The following is a 15,481-nucleotide window of genomic DNA, read 5'->3' as shown; positions in this document are numbered from 1 at the left end:
CTCACTCCCTACTCTCTGATGGCATGACATGAGTGACAGTAAATCAGGTACCAGCATGATCGGCCATTGCGGCGCTTTCATAACTTCGGTAGAGGTTGGTGCTATTAAAAAAAAGCATTAAAAATGCAATATGTCTCTCCTTTCATCAAGGTAAAGCCATTTGCTTTGCTAAATGATACCATTAGCAAAGCATATGGTTTTAACTTAATAAAAGGCGAGACTTGTTGCATTTTCAATGCTTCTAGACTGTTGCAGCTCTTCAAGGCCCCTTTGGGCCACTACAGTTGTGAAAAAAAGACATTTTTGAAAATAATTTCTTTACACAGCGGGATGGTTTGGCTCAAAATAAAGTGTCACTCAAAGTGTCACTCATGAGGTCTTGCAATATCACACAGAAAACTCTGCAAACATGGAAATGTCACACATGCGAAAACTTGTAACTTAGCAACTATGCGTTCTGCAAACCTTTACAGTTCAACTTAAAAGAAATAATAATGGGAAATTCTGAATTTGAACTATAGCGTAAGCAATTGTAACCGCCATCTTCTTACAAACGCTGTTTAAAAATAGGCACCCGGGCGTCGAGACCGCCATTTTCGTACTTTCAATGAAGGGGCGGTGCTCCAGCACGCCTTGTCATTCCATTGGCTAGGTAGGTGAGCTCCGCCCACCTCGCTATTTTCTGTCCGGACAACCCACTTTGCACCTCTACGACGAAGCTACTCCGGGACGTCATCGTCTGGGTATGACCAGGATTTGCTTTGTCTTCTTTGAATGCAATAGTCACACAAGTGCGTTTATCGCGTGCTTCGCCGTACCTTCTCTACGTAAAGAAAAGACGCGACGCAGTGCGCTGTTGGCATGGGGCGGAGTGTTTGGTTCGCAGGAAGTGCCAGTCGTACCGCGCATGCGCAGAAGGGTGGAGCCAGGGGAAGTGCTGCCGAGAAGGGGCGGGCCGCTATGTGCATGCAAAGGTGGAGATTAGAGACTATGGCTTGTGTTTGGGTTGAGGTTAGGAAGTGAAGATGGCCACGAAATCCTGTCCGGAGTGCGAGCAACAGGTGAGCGTGTCGGGATTCCCCGCCTCCTGTTTGGTGTGTGGCAGAGGAGTGGTGATCGCTGGTCATCCACACTGCCTGGTGGTGTGCGGTACACAGCAGTCTTTGTTGCTCTCTTGTTTTCCTTATCTACCGTACCCACACCGCGGTCAGTACTGTGCTTCTTGCTAACATGTGCCCCAGTTGTGACAGTTAGCTTGTAGACAGCCTGCGTAAGACAACCATTACATAATTGATATGCTAGTTACGCGACACTGTTCGGAGGTGCCATCCGTTGTTTCGACTTGTATTTGGCGGCAACGTGGTGTCCGTGCAGCCGCTGTATGACTGGAAATAACTGCAGGATGCTAATGCATGTTACATTAACTTGTGCTTGATGGGTGACATTCACTTTAGGATTGCGCGCATTGTACTTTCTCAGCAGTTTTGCGGAGGCTGTTTTATGTGCCTCGTCGTCTGTTGGGTTAAGACACGCTGTGGGCTCGTTTTTATTATTATTATAATTATGACCAGGCAGAGTTTTCAAGTTTCATCTCCATTGTCAAACAGTGTGTTACTTTTACATAGTGTTTATTTTTTATTTTTGGCTTCTTTCACTTATGTCCATCACGTAGTAGCCAAATCTATGTCTTATTATCGTCCCCCCCCTATATATTCCTGACAATAATGCAGTATTGTTGGTGCTGCCTCTTCCTTGCCATTATTTTTGGGATACAAAATGATGTATAACGTTTATTTGATGGCTGTTTTAAGTAAATTACCCAATATTTGTGTGGGGTGTCCAATTCTTGCTCCTGCTATGTACTTATAACAGTTTTTGGTATGGCTTGCTGGTAGTGAAGATAATTTGGAATCAGCAATGTGCTTGTGCTAGAAGATGCACGTTTGGTTATATTTAAGGAGAGTGTGTGTGTGTGGGGAGGGGAGGGGAGAATACACACTACCCAGCCTTCAAGGTTTGGGTAGCTACTCCCATGAGGTACCTTTAGAACTTGAGATACATGGTTTGCGTGTCCTTCTAGCTCCATTAGTTATTCCTTATGCCTCCTGTTCAGCTTTTGATTTCATGAATGCAGCATGTGTTTAGGTCTTCTAGTTCTTTCTATGACATGCTGTGTATTGAGTGACTTTTATTTTGGTATATTTTTGTTAGTATGTACAAATCTAAAAATTGGATATCGGCGTACTAGATATTCTGCAATGGAAAATGGGGGTGGGGAGGAAATCCCTTGCATACCACCGAATTTGCTGCTCCTGCCCCTTTACTGAACGTCTGCCTCTTGTTAAAACCATATGCACCTGGCTGCTGCACCCTTCTTCCACACTTGCACTCACAGAATGCACCGACTCCATGGTTCTACCATGTGTCTGCTCTATACATGGTCATCCTCTTAGCTCTTTCTCTTACACTTGTCGTTTTCACCAATCAACTCCTGCATCTATATTTACTGATAGAGGATACCACCCATGTACTCCTCTTGTGCACCTCACTTACACGACTACCTACATCCTGCTTCGACTCTGAACCTAAATCTGTCTCTGTTGCGTATTTCCGCTATACATTGTTCCACCTCTGTACATGTCCTCTTTACGTTGCCTTACTCTCTGGGTTATAAGGTGAGTAAGTCAGAGCGGCCTATTGTATTTGCTTGTGTGGATTACGGTGTGAATGTTTGCATGCTTGTGTCTGCAGCAACATGCTTTGTGTGCTTAGTATTTATTTTATAATTGTAGCTTTGCACACTGGTTTGTGGTGGCCTTGACTTATATGCATAGGAGAATGTATGGAGTAGATAGATGTGTATGGTACAGTTAAACTTTATTGGTGTAGCAGGTCCAATCTGACCATTAAGTGTGCAAGGTGTATGGTCCGCTGGTAGAATGTTAGTGACACTTAATAATGCATCACTCCTTTCATACCTACCAATACAACAAAGGCCATAGAGAAAATAGCATGCATATATTTGCAGTGACATTTTGCGATGGATTCTAAGGAGACCTGACCTGATTACCATGTGCAAAGGGAATTGTAGAATACCAGGTAGGTCTTCACAGTAGCATATGGTGTTAGACTGTAATTGCAGATCAATGTGCAAGAGAGTCTGTGCACTGTGTTTTGCATCAGGGGATTGCCTGAAGCTGTGTGAAGGAACAGTGCAGGGGAGTGGTGTGGCTTGGGGAATGTGATGCTGGCAGAGAAAGCATGCGTGCAGTGTACAGTGATGGGTTTCAGAGTGGTGTCTACATTGGTGATCTGTAGAAATAGGATCACATTAAAGAACTTGTACTTGAATAGGTACAGTACACCTATTGCAATAGCCAGAAGGCTTATCCTACGATGTTCGACCCATGTGAGGGAGCAGTACAGCACTGTAGGTGTACATGGTCTCAGTGTATTATGCTGGTTATGTATTTGCTTGATGGTCTGTGAAAAGGTGATTATGGATAGGTATAGACTCTATACCTATACATAATCATAGAGTGTAGTAGTCTGAAGCTGAGTGGGAGCGTAGAGTGTTCCAGTGGCTATTTGTGTGGGGCAATGTGACAAGACTGATTCTGAAGAGATCTATGAGAGAACATGTGACGGTGATAGGTCAAGCTGTGGTTTACCAAAGCAGCGATGTGATACTGTGTGATTGTGGGAGAAGGGCGGCAACAGGTTGGAGGGGGCTGGGCGAGGTTGGGAACGTATGCAGGCGGGGCAACAGAACACTAGGTGCGTGAGAGGCAGTGTGACAGAATAGGAGCAAGGAACGGCGTTGCTTTCTAGGCGTGTGAGATCTGCTTCGGCATGTAAATTGGACTGTTTACATTGGCTAGATGTGAGCAAAGAGCACTGTATAACTGCTTAAGTGTAGTAGAGGGAGGAGCGTGTGTGTGCGCCCAGTCTGTCCCTTGGTGTGTTAGAGGACTATAGTGCCACAGTCTAGCTGTGAGAGTGGGTACTGAGCATGTGACAAGGTGTGCGACAGGCATTATGTCACTAATTGTGTTTGAGAGAGTTTTGACACTGAGTAGGGCCGAGCTTGTGGGATTATGACAATAATAAAGTATGGAAAAGTGACTCTTTGCTGGTGTCGCATCTGTCAAAAACTGGAAGCCACAAAAAGGGTGCTGTTATTGTATTCTCAGTCCAACCTGAGCATTTTAAGAATTGTAGTGGGAGGAGGGAATACCGGTTTACTTTAAGTACAGTCACCTTGAACGTGTGTAGAACGGCCTCCTTCTATGTGGTCGGCACTCATAGGGCGTCTTTGTACTGATATGAGACGTTTAATAAATGTGCAAGGTTGTGGGTCACGCATCTCTCTCCATTACTGTACTTTGCAAATGCTAATTCTCAATGTCCGACATCACCGTTTTAATAATGTTCGCTTGCACGTCTCATGTAATTCATTATATCTCAGCTTTGGGGAAAGCCCTAAAAATAATACCTTTCCCGTGGGCGGTTGCCTGCTTCTCCTGTAAACTGTCTGGCCCGGTAAGCACAGCTTTCTGTCCTCCCGCCAGCACGCGGGTATTTTATGACACATGCCGAGCTTCAGTGCTCTCGAGCAAAGTACATGAATAATTTATTCAAAGTACTCCGTACCTCTGGAGGTCTGGACGCTTTAGATGCATGGAATGAGAACAGTAGTTGTTCTTTACGCCTGGCCTGAGTCTGCTCTAGAGGTTTTGCTGTCTCGTGTGTGTGTGTGTGTGTGTGTGTGTGTGTGTGTATATATATATATATATATATATATATATATATATATATATATATATGTATATGTGTATATATATATATATATATATATATATGTGTATATATATATATATATATATATATATATATTTTATATTTATTTTCTCTTTCGGGCAGTCGTCTTCATGTATTTTTATTTTTTATGCTCTGGTTTAACAGTGTACCTATTCCAGACAATTATGTGAGCATCACTAGAGAGGGACTTTGGCTCCATCCACGTTTTTGAGAGCCAGGAGTACATGTTTTGTTTGGGCAAAAGTTGTGTGCTTCCACAAAAAAGTGTTTGCCCTCCATGCACCTTTGATCATTCTGTTCATTTATTCACCTGCCTGAGGTTGAACGTTCAGGGTCACACACGATATTGCAATGCTATTAAAGTGTCTTGGATAGATGGAAGGCGGGCAGTCATTACATAGATGGATTTTTAGATCTGGCTTGACAGTGCATTCATCGGGTGGTCTATTGGCATTGCCTGCTTGTTCAAATATTCTTCGCATTTTATTTCTTCCCACTATAGCTTATCATGGGGCAATGAGTCAGCCCACTTCAGTCCGTGGCTCCCTTCACTGTAACAGCATGTTGCTTGTGCATTTGTTTGCACATGTGCAGATTCATCAGCAAGTAGTCCTTTTCAGTGCTCGGGGCAGTATGTCAGTGTCTGCTATTCAGTTTTCTAAAATGTATTTTGCAATGGGGCATTTTTTTTCTAAACATACACCCTGGCTTCAAACTTTTTATTTTTAATTTCTTTTGAATTGTTTTCACATATCGATCTCTGTTTGATATGTAATTGCATTTATATAACGCTTACTACCCCTGACGAGGTGCCGAAATGCTTTTTCGGCGAGTAGCGCGCTACTCCGGGACCCATAGAGGGTTAGTGTTGAATTAGTATAGTGAAAAATGCAAATACATTTTAAGTGGTGGATAGGTTGGTCAGTTATTTGGATTCGGAAGGACTGTTATCCCTGCTGGGGTGTTGAGGCACACTACTCCTGAAACCCATAAAGAATTAGTGGTGAATTAGTATGGCAAAATATGAAAGTAATTTGAGTGGTGGATATTCAGTTATTTGGAGTGAGAAGGATAGCAACGGTTTGCATTCAATAGCACCCGTTACTCCTGATGGATGTTGAAGCGCTTTTCTGGAGAGTCGCACACTACTCCGGAACTCTTAAAGGATTAATGTTGAAAATTAGTATTGTGAAATATGAAGTAATTTGAGTGGTGGATATGTTAGATATTTGGATAGAGAAGGGTGGGTGGCGGGATAGAAGAGGGAAAGAGATTTGTGTTTATAATGCGCTTGCTACCCCTGATGGGTGTTTTGAAGCACTTTTTTTGGTGAGTAGAATGCTACTCTGGAACCCATAAGGATTAGTGTATGGTGAATCATGAAATTAATTTGAGTGGTGGATATGTTATTTAGCTTGAGAAGGGTTGGGGAGGGGTAGAAAAGGGAAAAAGGCTTGCATTTATATAGCGCTTGTAACCCTGGTGGGGTGTTGAAACGCTTTATTGGCGAGTATCACGTTACTCTGGAACCCATAAAGGATTAGTGGTGAATTAGTAGTGTGGGATATGGAATTTGAGAAGTGAACATGTTAGTCTGTTATTTTGATTGAAAAATAGTGGAGGGATAGAAGAGTGAATGTTTTTTTGAGGTCATAACAGTATGAGGAGGCTTTTGGATGAGTAAAAAGGGGTTTTGGAGGGGAAGAGTTTAGAAAGGTTTGTTTTGGGTAATCAGTATAGTAAAAGGTGTCAGATGATGCAAGGAGGGGTAGAATAGGAGAGAGTTTAGAAAGGGTTATTTTGGGGATCATAGTAGTGGTATGGTGTTTGGGATAAATGAGTGGATGTAGGGTGCCGCTTCGTCTTGGGACTTGTGCCGACTCTGCCTGTTGTCGTGGGGGCACTTTGGATTGGACTGTGGGACCAGCAAGGCTACAGGGCTGCGAGCGTGCAGGGACTACCTGACCCAGGTGTCCCTGCGAGACCGAGCCCACCTTCCGGTCCGCTCTCCCTGTAGCTCCGCCCCCCGCCCATCGCCGGGCTGTTAAAATCACCTGGAGCAGCCCCTGACCCTTGGGGCACCCGTTTTGCTGTTAGCGCTCTGTTGGACTCGCGCTCACCTGCTGCCCTTGTTGGAGAAGCTCGCCGCACCCGCTCCGCGGGTGCCGCTTCGTCTTGGGACTTGTGCCGACTCTGCCTGTTGTCGTGGGGGCACTTTGGATTGGACTGTGGGACCAGCAAGGCTACAGGGCCGCGAGCGTGCAGGGACTACCTGACCCAGGTGTCCCTGCGAGACCGAGCCCACCTTCCGGTCCGCTCTCCCTGTAGCTCCGCCCCCCCGCCCTTTACCAACTACTACAAACAGTGTTTGTTCTCCCGCAGCGCGGGACGCAGCCCGGGGCAAAGACCGGGCTAAGAGCGGGCCGTTCGAGGTCTGGGCTGGGCCATATCCCTTGGGTTTTTATATTAACTTTGTTTTTACTTGCGTTAATTCCTTTGTGCCCTTGTTCTCTGTTGTTTTTATGATGTGTTCACGGGGCAGTCGTAGCAAAACTGCCAAGGGCCTTAAAAAACCCAGTGGGACCCTGGATGACTTCCTCACGAAGACCAATTTGGCCATCGATGCGGAAATCAATAAAATGCAGCACAGGGTTTCCCTAGAACTAGACGCTGCGCGTAAATTGTCTCTAGATATTGCTTTTTCCAAGAAATCCTCCCTAGGAAAGCTGGCCTTAGCACTAACCCCCGAGCGTATATCTGGTCCTTGTCCCCTGCTTGCAGTGGCTGATATACACCACCCGCCACTCACACTTCCTCCCGAGCAAGCTAAGGAATCTATTCTAACCTCTATGGAGGAGCCTGCACCACCTACTTATGTGGCTGGGATAAGCTCTCCAGTAAAAATTGTCATGCCCAAGATTGCTGTTAATGCTAGAAAGGTTGCCCTACAGCGGAAAAAAAGTCTGGCTAGGTCTATTTTTGCTCGCAAAAAGGCTAAAATTGCGAGATCCCAGTTTTTTAATAGTCGACGACCATTGGGAACACTTGGGTTTGGGGAAGTAAAAGATAAAACCACCACAGCTTTACTAGGCAGTGACATCAGCCTTGTTCCAAGTGGTGTTGAGTTTGATCCCCCAGTGGTAATTTTCCAAGACAAGAATAAGGAAGGGTCCAATGAGGGTAGATTGAGTGTGGGAGAGGGACATAGGAGGGGGGACGAGGAATTCTTACAAACTGTTTGGGACACACTTAAAAAGCTACTTACCCCACTGGAACTTAGACTTTCCAGAATGGAAAACCATTTGCTAGAAATGGATAGGACTATAGTTACATTGGCTAGCTTTAGTCTTAAGCAAATGGAAGCTAGGCTCTCACAGGGTGAGGGTTCAATTTCCCAGCCATTAGAGTCAGATCCCCCGGCCCCCCTACCTCCAAGACCTAAACCTGTACCAAAACCTCGTACAATAGTTGGGGATAGCGCTATTACTACTTCTAATCCTAGCGTCTGTCTCCCGTCCCAGGATCCATTACCACCCAAACCCAGACAACAAGCTTGCCCTGCCAAAAATACAACACTATCTAATGTTAGGGCTCAAACTAGTTCTCAACGAAATGTAGCACGTTTTAAACCCAGGCCTCAATCTTTTGTACAACAGCCTAACCAATTGTCTAACAAGAATTTGCCATCCTTAGAATCTAGCCGACCGAATTTTCGTGGTGGTTACATCGATCTACCACCAGAGGCCAGTCCATATGTCATCGTATTAGCTGGTGTACCTACTCTTGACCCACAAACAAAAGAGAACCTTTGGTCTCTTAAAAATAAGGTCACTTATTGGCTAAACAAGAATAGACAGCTACCTAGTCACCAAAGAAGTCAGGTTTTAATGGTGCAAAGAGTACCATGGGTTGGACCCACCCATAAATCCATTACTGGTGACTGTATAGTGGTGTCATTTGCTGACCCCCATACAGCACAGCATCTTTGTTTATGGGCCCCTTGTGAAGACGACCATTCAGTCGTTGTTAGACCTCTCACTTTTTTCTATCCTCCTCGACGGCAGCCTGGAATGGGAGGGTCTTGGACGACAATCCAAAAGCCCATGCACAGAGAAATTGGGAATGGTGGGCTTATCCAGAGATCCAGGTGGCAAGGTGTTCCTACATCAAATATGTTTGGCTGCTTGGATGAGGTCGACTGACTTGGGGGGGGTGGATGCTTTAAAACATCCAGTAGATCTCATTCCGCCCCCCAGGCACTACCCAGTATGGCTTGTTCCATGTCGCCTTCAGGCCCACGATTAACACTGGACATTGTTTATAATTCAATTCCGGCTGAGTTAAGAGTTCTGGGACAATCTGAGACTCCTGGCCCTAGTAATTCAGTTAATGAAATTAAAATGGCCTCTTGGAACATAGCAGGTTTAAGGGGTCGCCTGGATAACGATGATTGGGTTGATTACATTACTACACATGATATCATCGCTTTCCAGGAAACCTGGTCAGTTGATCCCCTGTATAGAGTAGGCTTCCTAAATTTTTATAAACCTGCATTACAGGGCCCCAGGGGTAGGGCTTTGGGTGGTTTAACCATATGGATAAAAAACTTACTTGGTTTCAGCGTTAGGGAAATCTTGGTGAAGAACCCTGATCTCCTTTGTTTATCCTTAAGCAAGGAGAATTGTAAGGATATTGTTCTAATTAATATTTATGCCCGAGGTTGTCAGGGTGGTAAAAAACAACCTATCCTTAATGACTTGGAAGACCTCCTAAATGAGGACAAAAGTGACCAGCTCGTTTTAGTGGCCGGTGACCTGAACTGCTCATTCGAACCCATCCTGAACTTTGTTGAGGACGTATGGATGGATGATATTATCTGGAATATTCCCCCGCTAGCAATAACTAAGGGAGTCAGGGGTACGGAGGCTGCTCTCCACTGGCTTGGACTCTGCCTGGAATGGGGGTTCCGGGCGGTGAACGGCCGTAGCCTATCTGACAAGGCGGGCAAACCAACATTTAATAATGGGTCTAGTGCGAGTCGCATCGATTACATATTGGTCAACATTGACTCCTGGGATACCATAGTGGATATGTCAATAGAAACAAGGCCAGAGAGCGACCACAACCCACTTTCACTTGTACTTAAGGTCCCAGGTCTAGGGCTCCCGCTGGCAGAAACAGCCTGTATCACATCAGACCTAGTCTTGAGTGACAACAGAAGACGGGTCAAATGGTCGAGGGTCATAGCTGATCAGGAGCTTGTCTGTCAAATAGAAGAACTGGTCCTAGATACTAGAGATAAGATGAGTGCATTACCACCTAATGACAAAGCAAAGCCCATTATTGTTGATCTCCACGAGGCATGTTTTGTGGCCATTAGGGAACTGCTCACTAGGCCATGTAGAAAACAGAAAATGAAGCAACCCAAAGGTTGGTATAACAAAAATTGTAGAGAAGCACACAGCATTTTAATTGCTGCTGTTAAATCTAGAAACACTCCAGACATTAGGATAGCGAGACAGGCCTACAAACATATCATTTGGGAAGCTAAAAGGGAATGGGATGATTCGTACTGGCTTGAACTCCTTAAAGCCTGTGAGTCGTCCAACCAAATTAAGTTTTGGGAGTTAGTCAGATGGGGCAGGGGCTCCGATTCACTTACACCTGAAAATCATGTTTCCGCTGCTAATTGGGTGAAATTTTTTTCCTCTCAATTTCAAGATCCTAATATTGTCCAGCTGGCAGGTGAGTCCGTAGTAGGGACCATACCAGTAATTTATGGGGATAGGCTTACCTTTTGTACTTCGGATACTGAACATGCCTTAGGCTTAATCCAGTCTGGGAAAGCCCCAGGTATAGATGCAGTACCAGCAGACCTTTTTAAACTGAATTTAGAACTGTGGGTCCCTTACATAACAACTTTAGCAAATTCTATTGCAGCAGGGGCAAGGGTACCACAATCCTGGAAAGGGGCTGAAATACTTCCAGTCTATAAGAAAGGGGATCGATCTTCACCGAAAAACTATCGCCCCATTAGCCTGATTGATACCATACAGAAAGTGGTATCAAGAATGGCCCTAGCTAGAATACAGGGGTGGATTGAGCAGAACAATATACTCTCCCCCATGCAAGCAGGGTTCAGATCAGGCACCAGCACCCTAGATCAGGTGTTTCGTCTAACCATGCTGTATTGGAAGGTGGTCATTTTGGGTGGCGGTGTCATCTATGCCGCCTTTGTCGATCTTAGGTCGGCATTCGACTTGGTTCCCAGGGCTAAACTTTGGGATGCCCTTAGACTCATGGGCCTTCCGCCTGAACTATTAGAGCTGGTTAGGCGCTTACATGAGGATAACTTTGCCCGTGTAAGATGGGGGAAGCAGGGCCAGGTGACCGCTAGCTTCCCTGTCGAACGGGGGGTCCGGCAGGGTTGCGTGCTGGCCCCCACCCTGTTTCTCCTGTTTATTAATCGGGTGGTTGCTTTCTTTAGCGAAACACAAACAGACGCTCCCACCCTGGGGGGATCAAAGTCCCCCATGTTAATATTCGCCGATGATACCCTGCTCCTCTCCAAGACTCGGAGTGGCTTACAAGCAGCTCTAAATAGATTTGCAGAATTTTGCACAGAAAATGACCTTCAGATTAATGCTGAAAAAACTAAATTTATGGTTTTTAACAAAAATAAACAAATTAAAAGTTCATTTTTATTAGGAGGTGTCCCAATCGAACAGGTCAAAGTCATGACCTATTTGGGCGTGACCCTTGACCATCAACTTACTTGGAACCCCCAGTTGGAGGTTTTAATTCTTAAATTTGTTCGCCTCACAGGATGCTTGCTGAAGGAACAGAAAAAAACCTTGACCAAACGCATCACACCAGCGTTAAAAATCTATGAGGCCAAGGTTAATGCAGCTACCCTGTATGGTGTGGACATATGGGGCTACAAAGGCTTGTCAGCACTAACCACAGCACAGAACAGGTTCTTTCGGAACTTAGTGGGGCTACCTCAATCGACACCCATAAAACCATTGCTTTTGGACTTAGGCTGCAGACCCCTGGATGAGATGGCACAGTATCGTCTTGTTGCTTTTTGGCGACGCCTCTGGACGACCCAAGAGCTTAGTCTTTTCGGTCACGAACTGGGCGAGATTAGATCATTGTGGGGTGCCCAGAAAATTCCTTGGTTGCGGGAGGTCAAACAAATTTTGTACTCTATGGGCCTCCCCGAATTATGGCTACATCCTGAATGTTCTGGGTTCCCTTCTAAAGCGGAATTTAAAGAGCTATTTTGGGCTGCAAAGAAATCTGCACTGGTCTCCCTCTCATCAGAAAATAGCCTAACAGGACTGTTTTTAACACACAAGATAATACCGTCCCTTGAGCCCTATTGGGATTTGATATGCAAAACCCTAGACCGTAAGCTGTATCATCAGTTTCGGGTGGGCACTTTGCAGATCAATTCCTTTACTGCAAAGTGGGCAAAGAACTCAAGCATTAAATGCCCTTATTGTCCTGACCAGGTTGAAAGTATTGGTCATCTGTTTTTTGCTTGCCCAGCATATCGATTGCCCCGACTAAAATGGTTGAGACCAATTTGTAAAACCTTAAATTGTGATGGGAATCGTACAGCCCTGTTGAAATTACGTGACATGCGTACTGAAAAATCTGTGATCTGTGTTGCTAAATTTTTGGGGTGGATGTGGCTGATTTGCGCAAAGAACCTGTAACCCTTTATTGATTAACTTGTCTTTTAATGTTTGTATATTGCCTGATGGCAAATTTTTTTTATACCTGGGGTTCCACTGTAAAATGTAAAAATTTTGATATATTGAAAATGTTTTTATTTTGTGGTCTTTTATGAATTTTATTCGAAATAAAGACTAAATGAACTGAACTGAGTGGATGTAGAGAATATATTGATGTATAGCGTGAGAAATAGAGTGGTGCATTTGAAGGGGTACTAGAAAGAAGTTTGAGATGAGTCAGAAAGTTGGGCTAGAAGATATATTGAGAGAAGTATAGGCTGAGAAATAGGGTAGTGCATTGGAAATGCTAAATTAGAAGAAAGTGATACATATATAGATCCATAAGTACATTGAAAGTATATAGTTGCATAAAGGAGGTAAGTATATGAAGCTTAAAGCTATTCATAGAGGTACAAGATGAGAAATAGGGTAGTGCGTTGGATACACAGACACACAGATCCAAGTACATGGAAGGTACATAGATGCACAATGGAAGCAAGTACATGCAGACCAAAGATGATTTTTTTTTTAAAAACATCACTATTCTACATGTTTATACAAAGCAATACACAAAGATAGGTACATATCTATAGCCATAATAAATGCTTATATACAGAGGGATATGCTGTACATTTCTGTTTTTGTATGGTGCTTATGTGAGGAAGAGCCAATTCTTGAGTAGTTTTCTGAGGATAAGGTGGTTGTCGGTGGATCTTATGTTAGGGGGTAAAGAGTTCTATAGTTTGGCTGCTTGAACAGAGAAGGATGTGCCATCCATGTTTTTTTTCTTGCTTCTTGGGATTTTGAGGCGAGATGCCCCTTTAGAGCAGAGGTTTTTTTGTTGAATGTGTTTGGTGATTTTATTCCTGATGAAGAGCGGTCCCATTCCATGTATTGCTTTGTGGATGATACTATGTAGCTTGAACATGGATGTTTTCCACAAAGAAAACAAATACAGGTGTACCAAGTCTTGGCTGTTTGGTTTTGCCGCTGCTTGTTTATTTGTGTGCATCTTACGGTACTTGTACAATACCGAGTTACATTTAGAATAGTAATACGTATTATAGAGCACATAAACAATTGAGTTGATGGTGCAAGCACGAGTATTGCCTCTCTCTCAATCTGGTACTCCTCTTGTCCATCTTGGATGTATGTGTAACGATAGTCAGTATTGTTCTGAGCTGTTACAAAATTATAAATTCTGACTTGTCGTTGAAAATGTAGTAGAAGTTCATGGAGGCCTGGCTATCCATGACGCCACCTTGGATAAATGTTTTTGAGGAGGAACACCCATCGCATCGCATGCGTATACCTCGCGGGCTTTCACAATGCACGCGACGTTACGACACGTCCGTTCGCTACGCACGACGTTACATCCCTGGCGCCATTACATCGCTGGCGCTTTTAGAATGCAGACACCTGGACATGGATGGCGGGGAGATAACGCTGGAAACACGACGAGAGACAGTTACGGTCGAGTTTTAGGCTTTAGGGCCGCAGTGGAGGGGACAGTTTTAGGGTAGTTTATGGGGAGTTTAGTGGAGGGGAGGATTTTAGGCTTTAGGGCTTAGGGTTAAAAGTAGTATATGGTTGTGTTTTAGGTTTAGGGCTTAGGGTTAGGAGTCGTATATGGTACTGTTTTACGCTTTAGGGTTAGGGGTTAGGAGTCGTATATGGTACTGTTTTATGCTTTAGGGTTAGGGCTTAGGGTTAGGAGTCGTATATGCTTCTGTTTTAGGCTTTAGGGTTAGGGCTTAGGGTTACGGTTATTGTATGGTACTGTTTTGCCTTTGCCGTTTACACCTCAGGGTTGTTAGTGTATGGTACTTTTTTGCCTTTATTGTTTACACCTTAGGGTTGAGGGAAGTGTCAGGGCGTTGTACTGTGTTTGGCGGGGCCGTTACGGAGAATTTTGCGGTGTGATAGAATGCATGGTTGTAGTGTGCGATGAAAAAGTATTTTGCATGCATGTGAATGTGGAGTCCGGTGTAATGGTTTACATGGTGAATGCGTGAGATGTAATGGTGTGTGCGATGTGAGGAATGCGATGTAATGGTGTGCGTTGTTAGTTTGCGTTGAGTCATCATACATCCGTTTTTTGAGCCTCTTGTTTTTGTGCTTCTAGTGTTTTTATTATGTTTTGGAACTCAGAGGTCCACATAAATACAATGACAAATTATGCATGGAGCAATAAATACAACAAAAATTATACAAATATATAAAATACAAGAGGAAAGCCATTCAGCTTAGTACCATGCTCTACTTTTAAATAAAACTCCAAAGACAAAGTGCAAATGCAGTTGGGCATTACAGTGCAGTTGACGTCATAATGGATGTAGGAAAGGACAAACTAATATCACATGATTTAAATCTGGAACATAGTTCAAACAAAGGTCACAAAGACTCTCATCCATGGGTATACCTTCCCAGGATCCAGTACCTATTCGTAATGGAAACAGGTTCAAACTTAATAAAAAGAATTCATCTTCTTTACATGTCCCTAAAACCATCTTCAACTCCCTATTCCCATCCCCATTTCTACTCTTTGAAAACCAAGTCAGAATGGAAGCGTGAGACTTCAGGAGCGACAGATGAGACTGTGGCTTCTCATGCTGAATAGTTTTTTTGTTTTTAAAAGTGTGGGAGGATTAAAGGATGTAGCAGTTGAGCCAGAGGTAGAAACTAAACGATTAGTACGCAAACACCTTGATGGCATCTTATGAACACGTCCTGAAGTAAAGTAGGTCACCTACAAAGAATCTACGCCTGCCCTAACAGTGATTGATTAAGTTCTATAATAGTCCGACTAGCTTAGAAAACTTGCTAGGTGAATTTAAGAGTAGTGGGCTTGGAGTCCTGGTGCATTAACTGCTTGAGGTGCTAGAAACAAGACACATAGTAGGAATTTTTGTGAACAC

The 15,481-nt window shown here is 44.0% G+C and overlaps 1 protein-coding gene across 1 annotated transcript in view; it reads left to right on the top strand.

The window, feature by feature from the left end:
• The first annotated feature begins 924 nt into the window (after positions 1–924).
• Positions 925–15,481, top strand: part of C12H16orf87 (chromosome 12 C16orf87 homolog) — a 75,981-nt gene continuing 61,424 nt past the window's right edge. Inside the window, exon 1 of the mRNA XM_078670926.1 lies at positions 925–1,061. Coding sequence (XP_078527052.1) covers positions 1,026–1,061 — 36 coding nt within the window. The 5' untranslated portion in view covers positions 925–1,025. The remainder of the gene's footprint in view (positions 1,062–15,481) is intronic.

Source organism: Lissotriton helveticus, chromosome 12 (genome assembly GCF_964261635.1).
Source record: "Lissotriton helveticus chromosome 12, aLisHel1.1, whole genome shotgun sequence".
In the NCBI taxonomy this organism is placed as follows: domain Eukaryota; kingdom Metazoa; phylum Chordata; class Amphibia; order Caudata; family Salamandridae; genus Lissotriton; species Lissotriton helveticus.
Note: the sequence above shows the minus strand (reverse complement) of the source record. Positions and strands in the feature narration are given on the sequence as shown.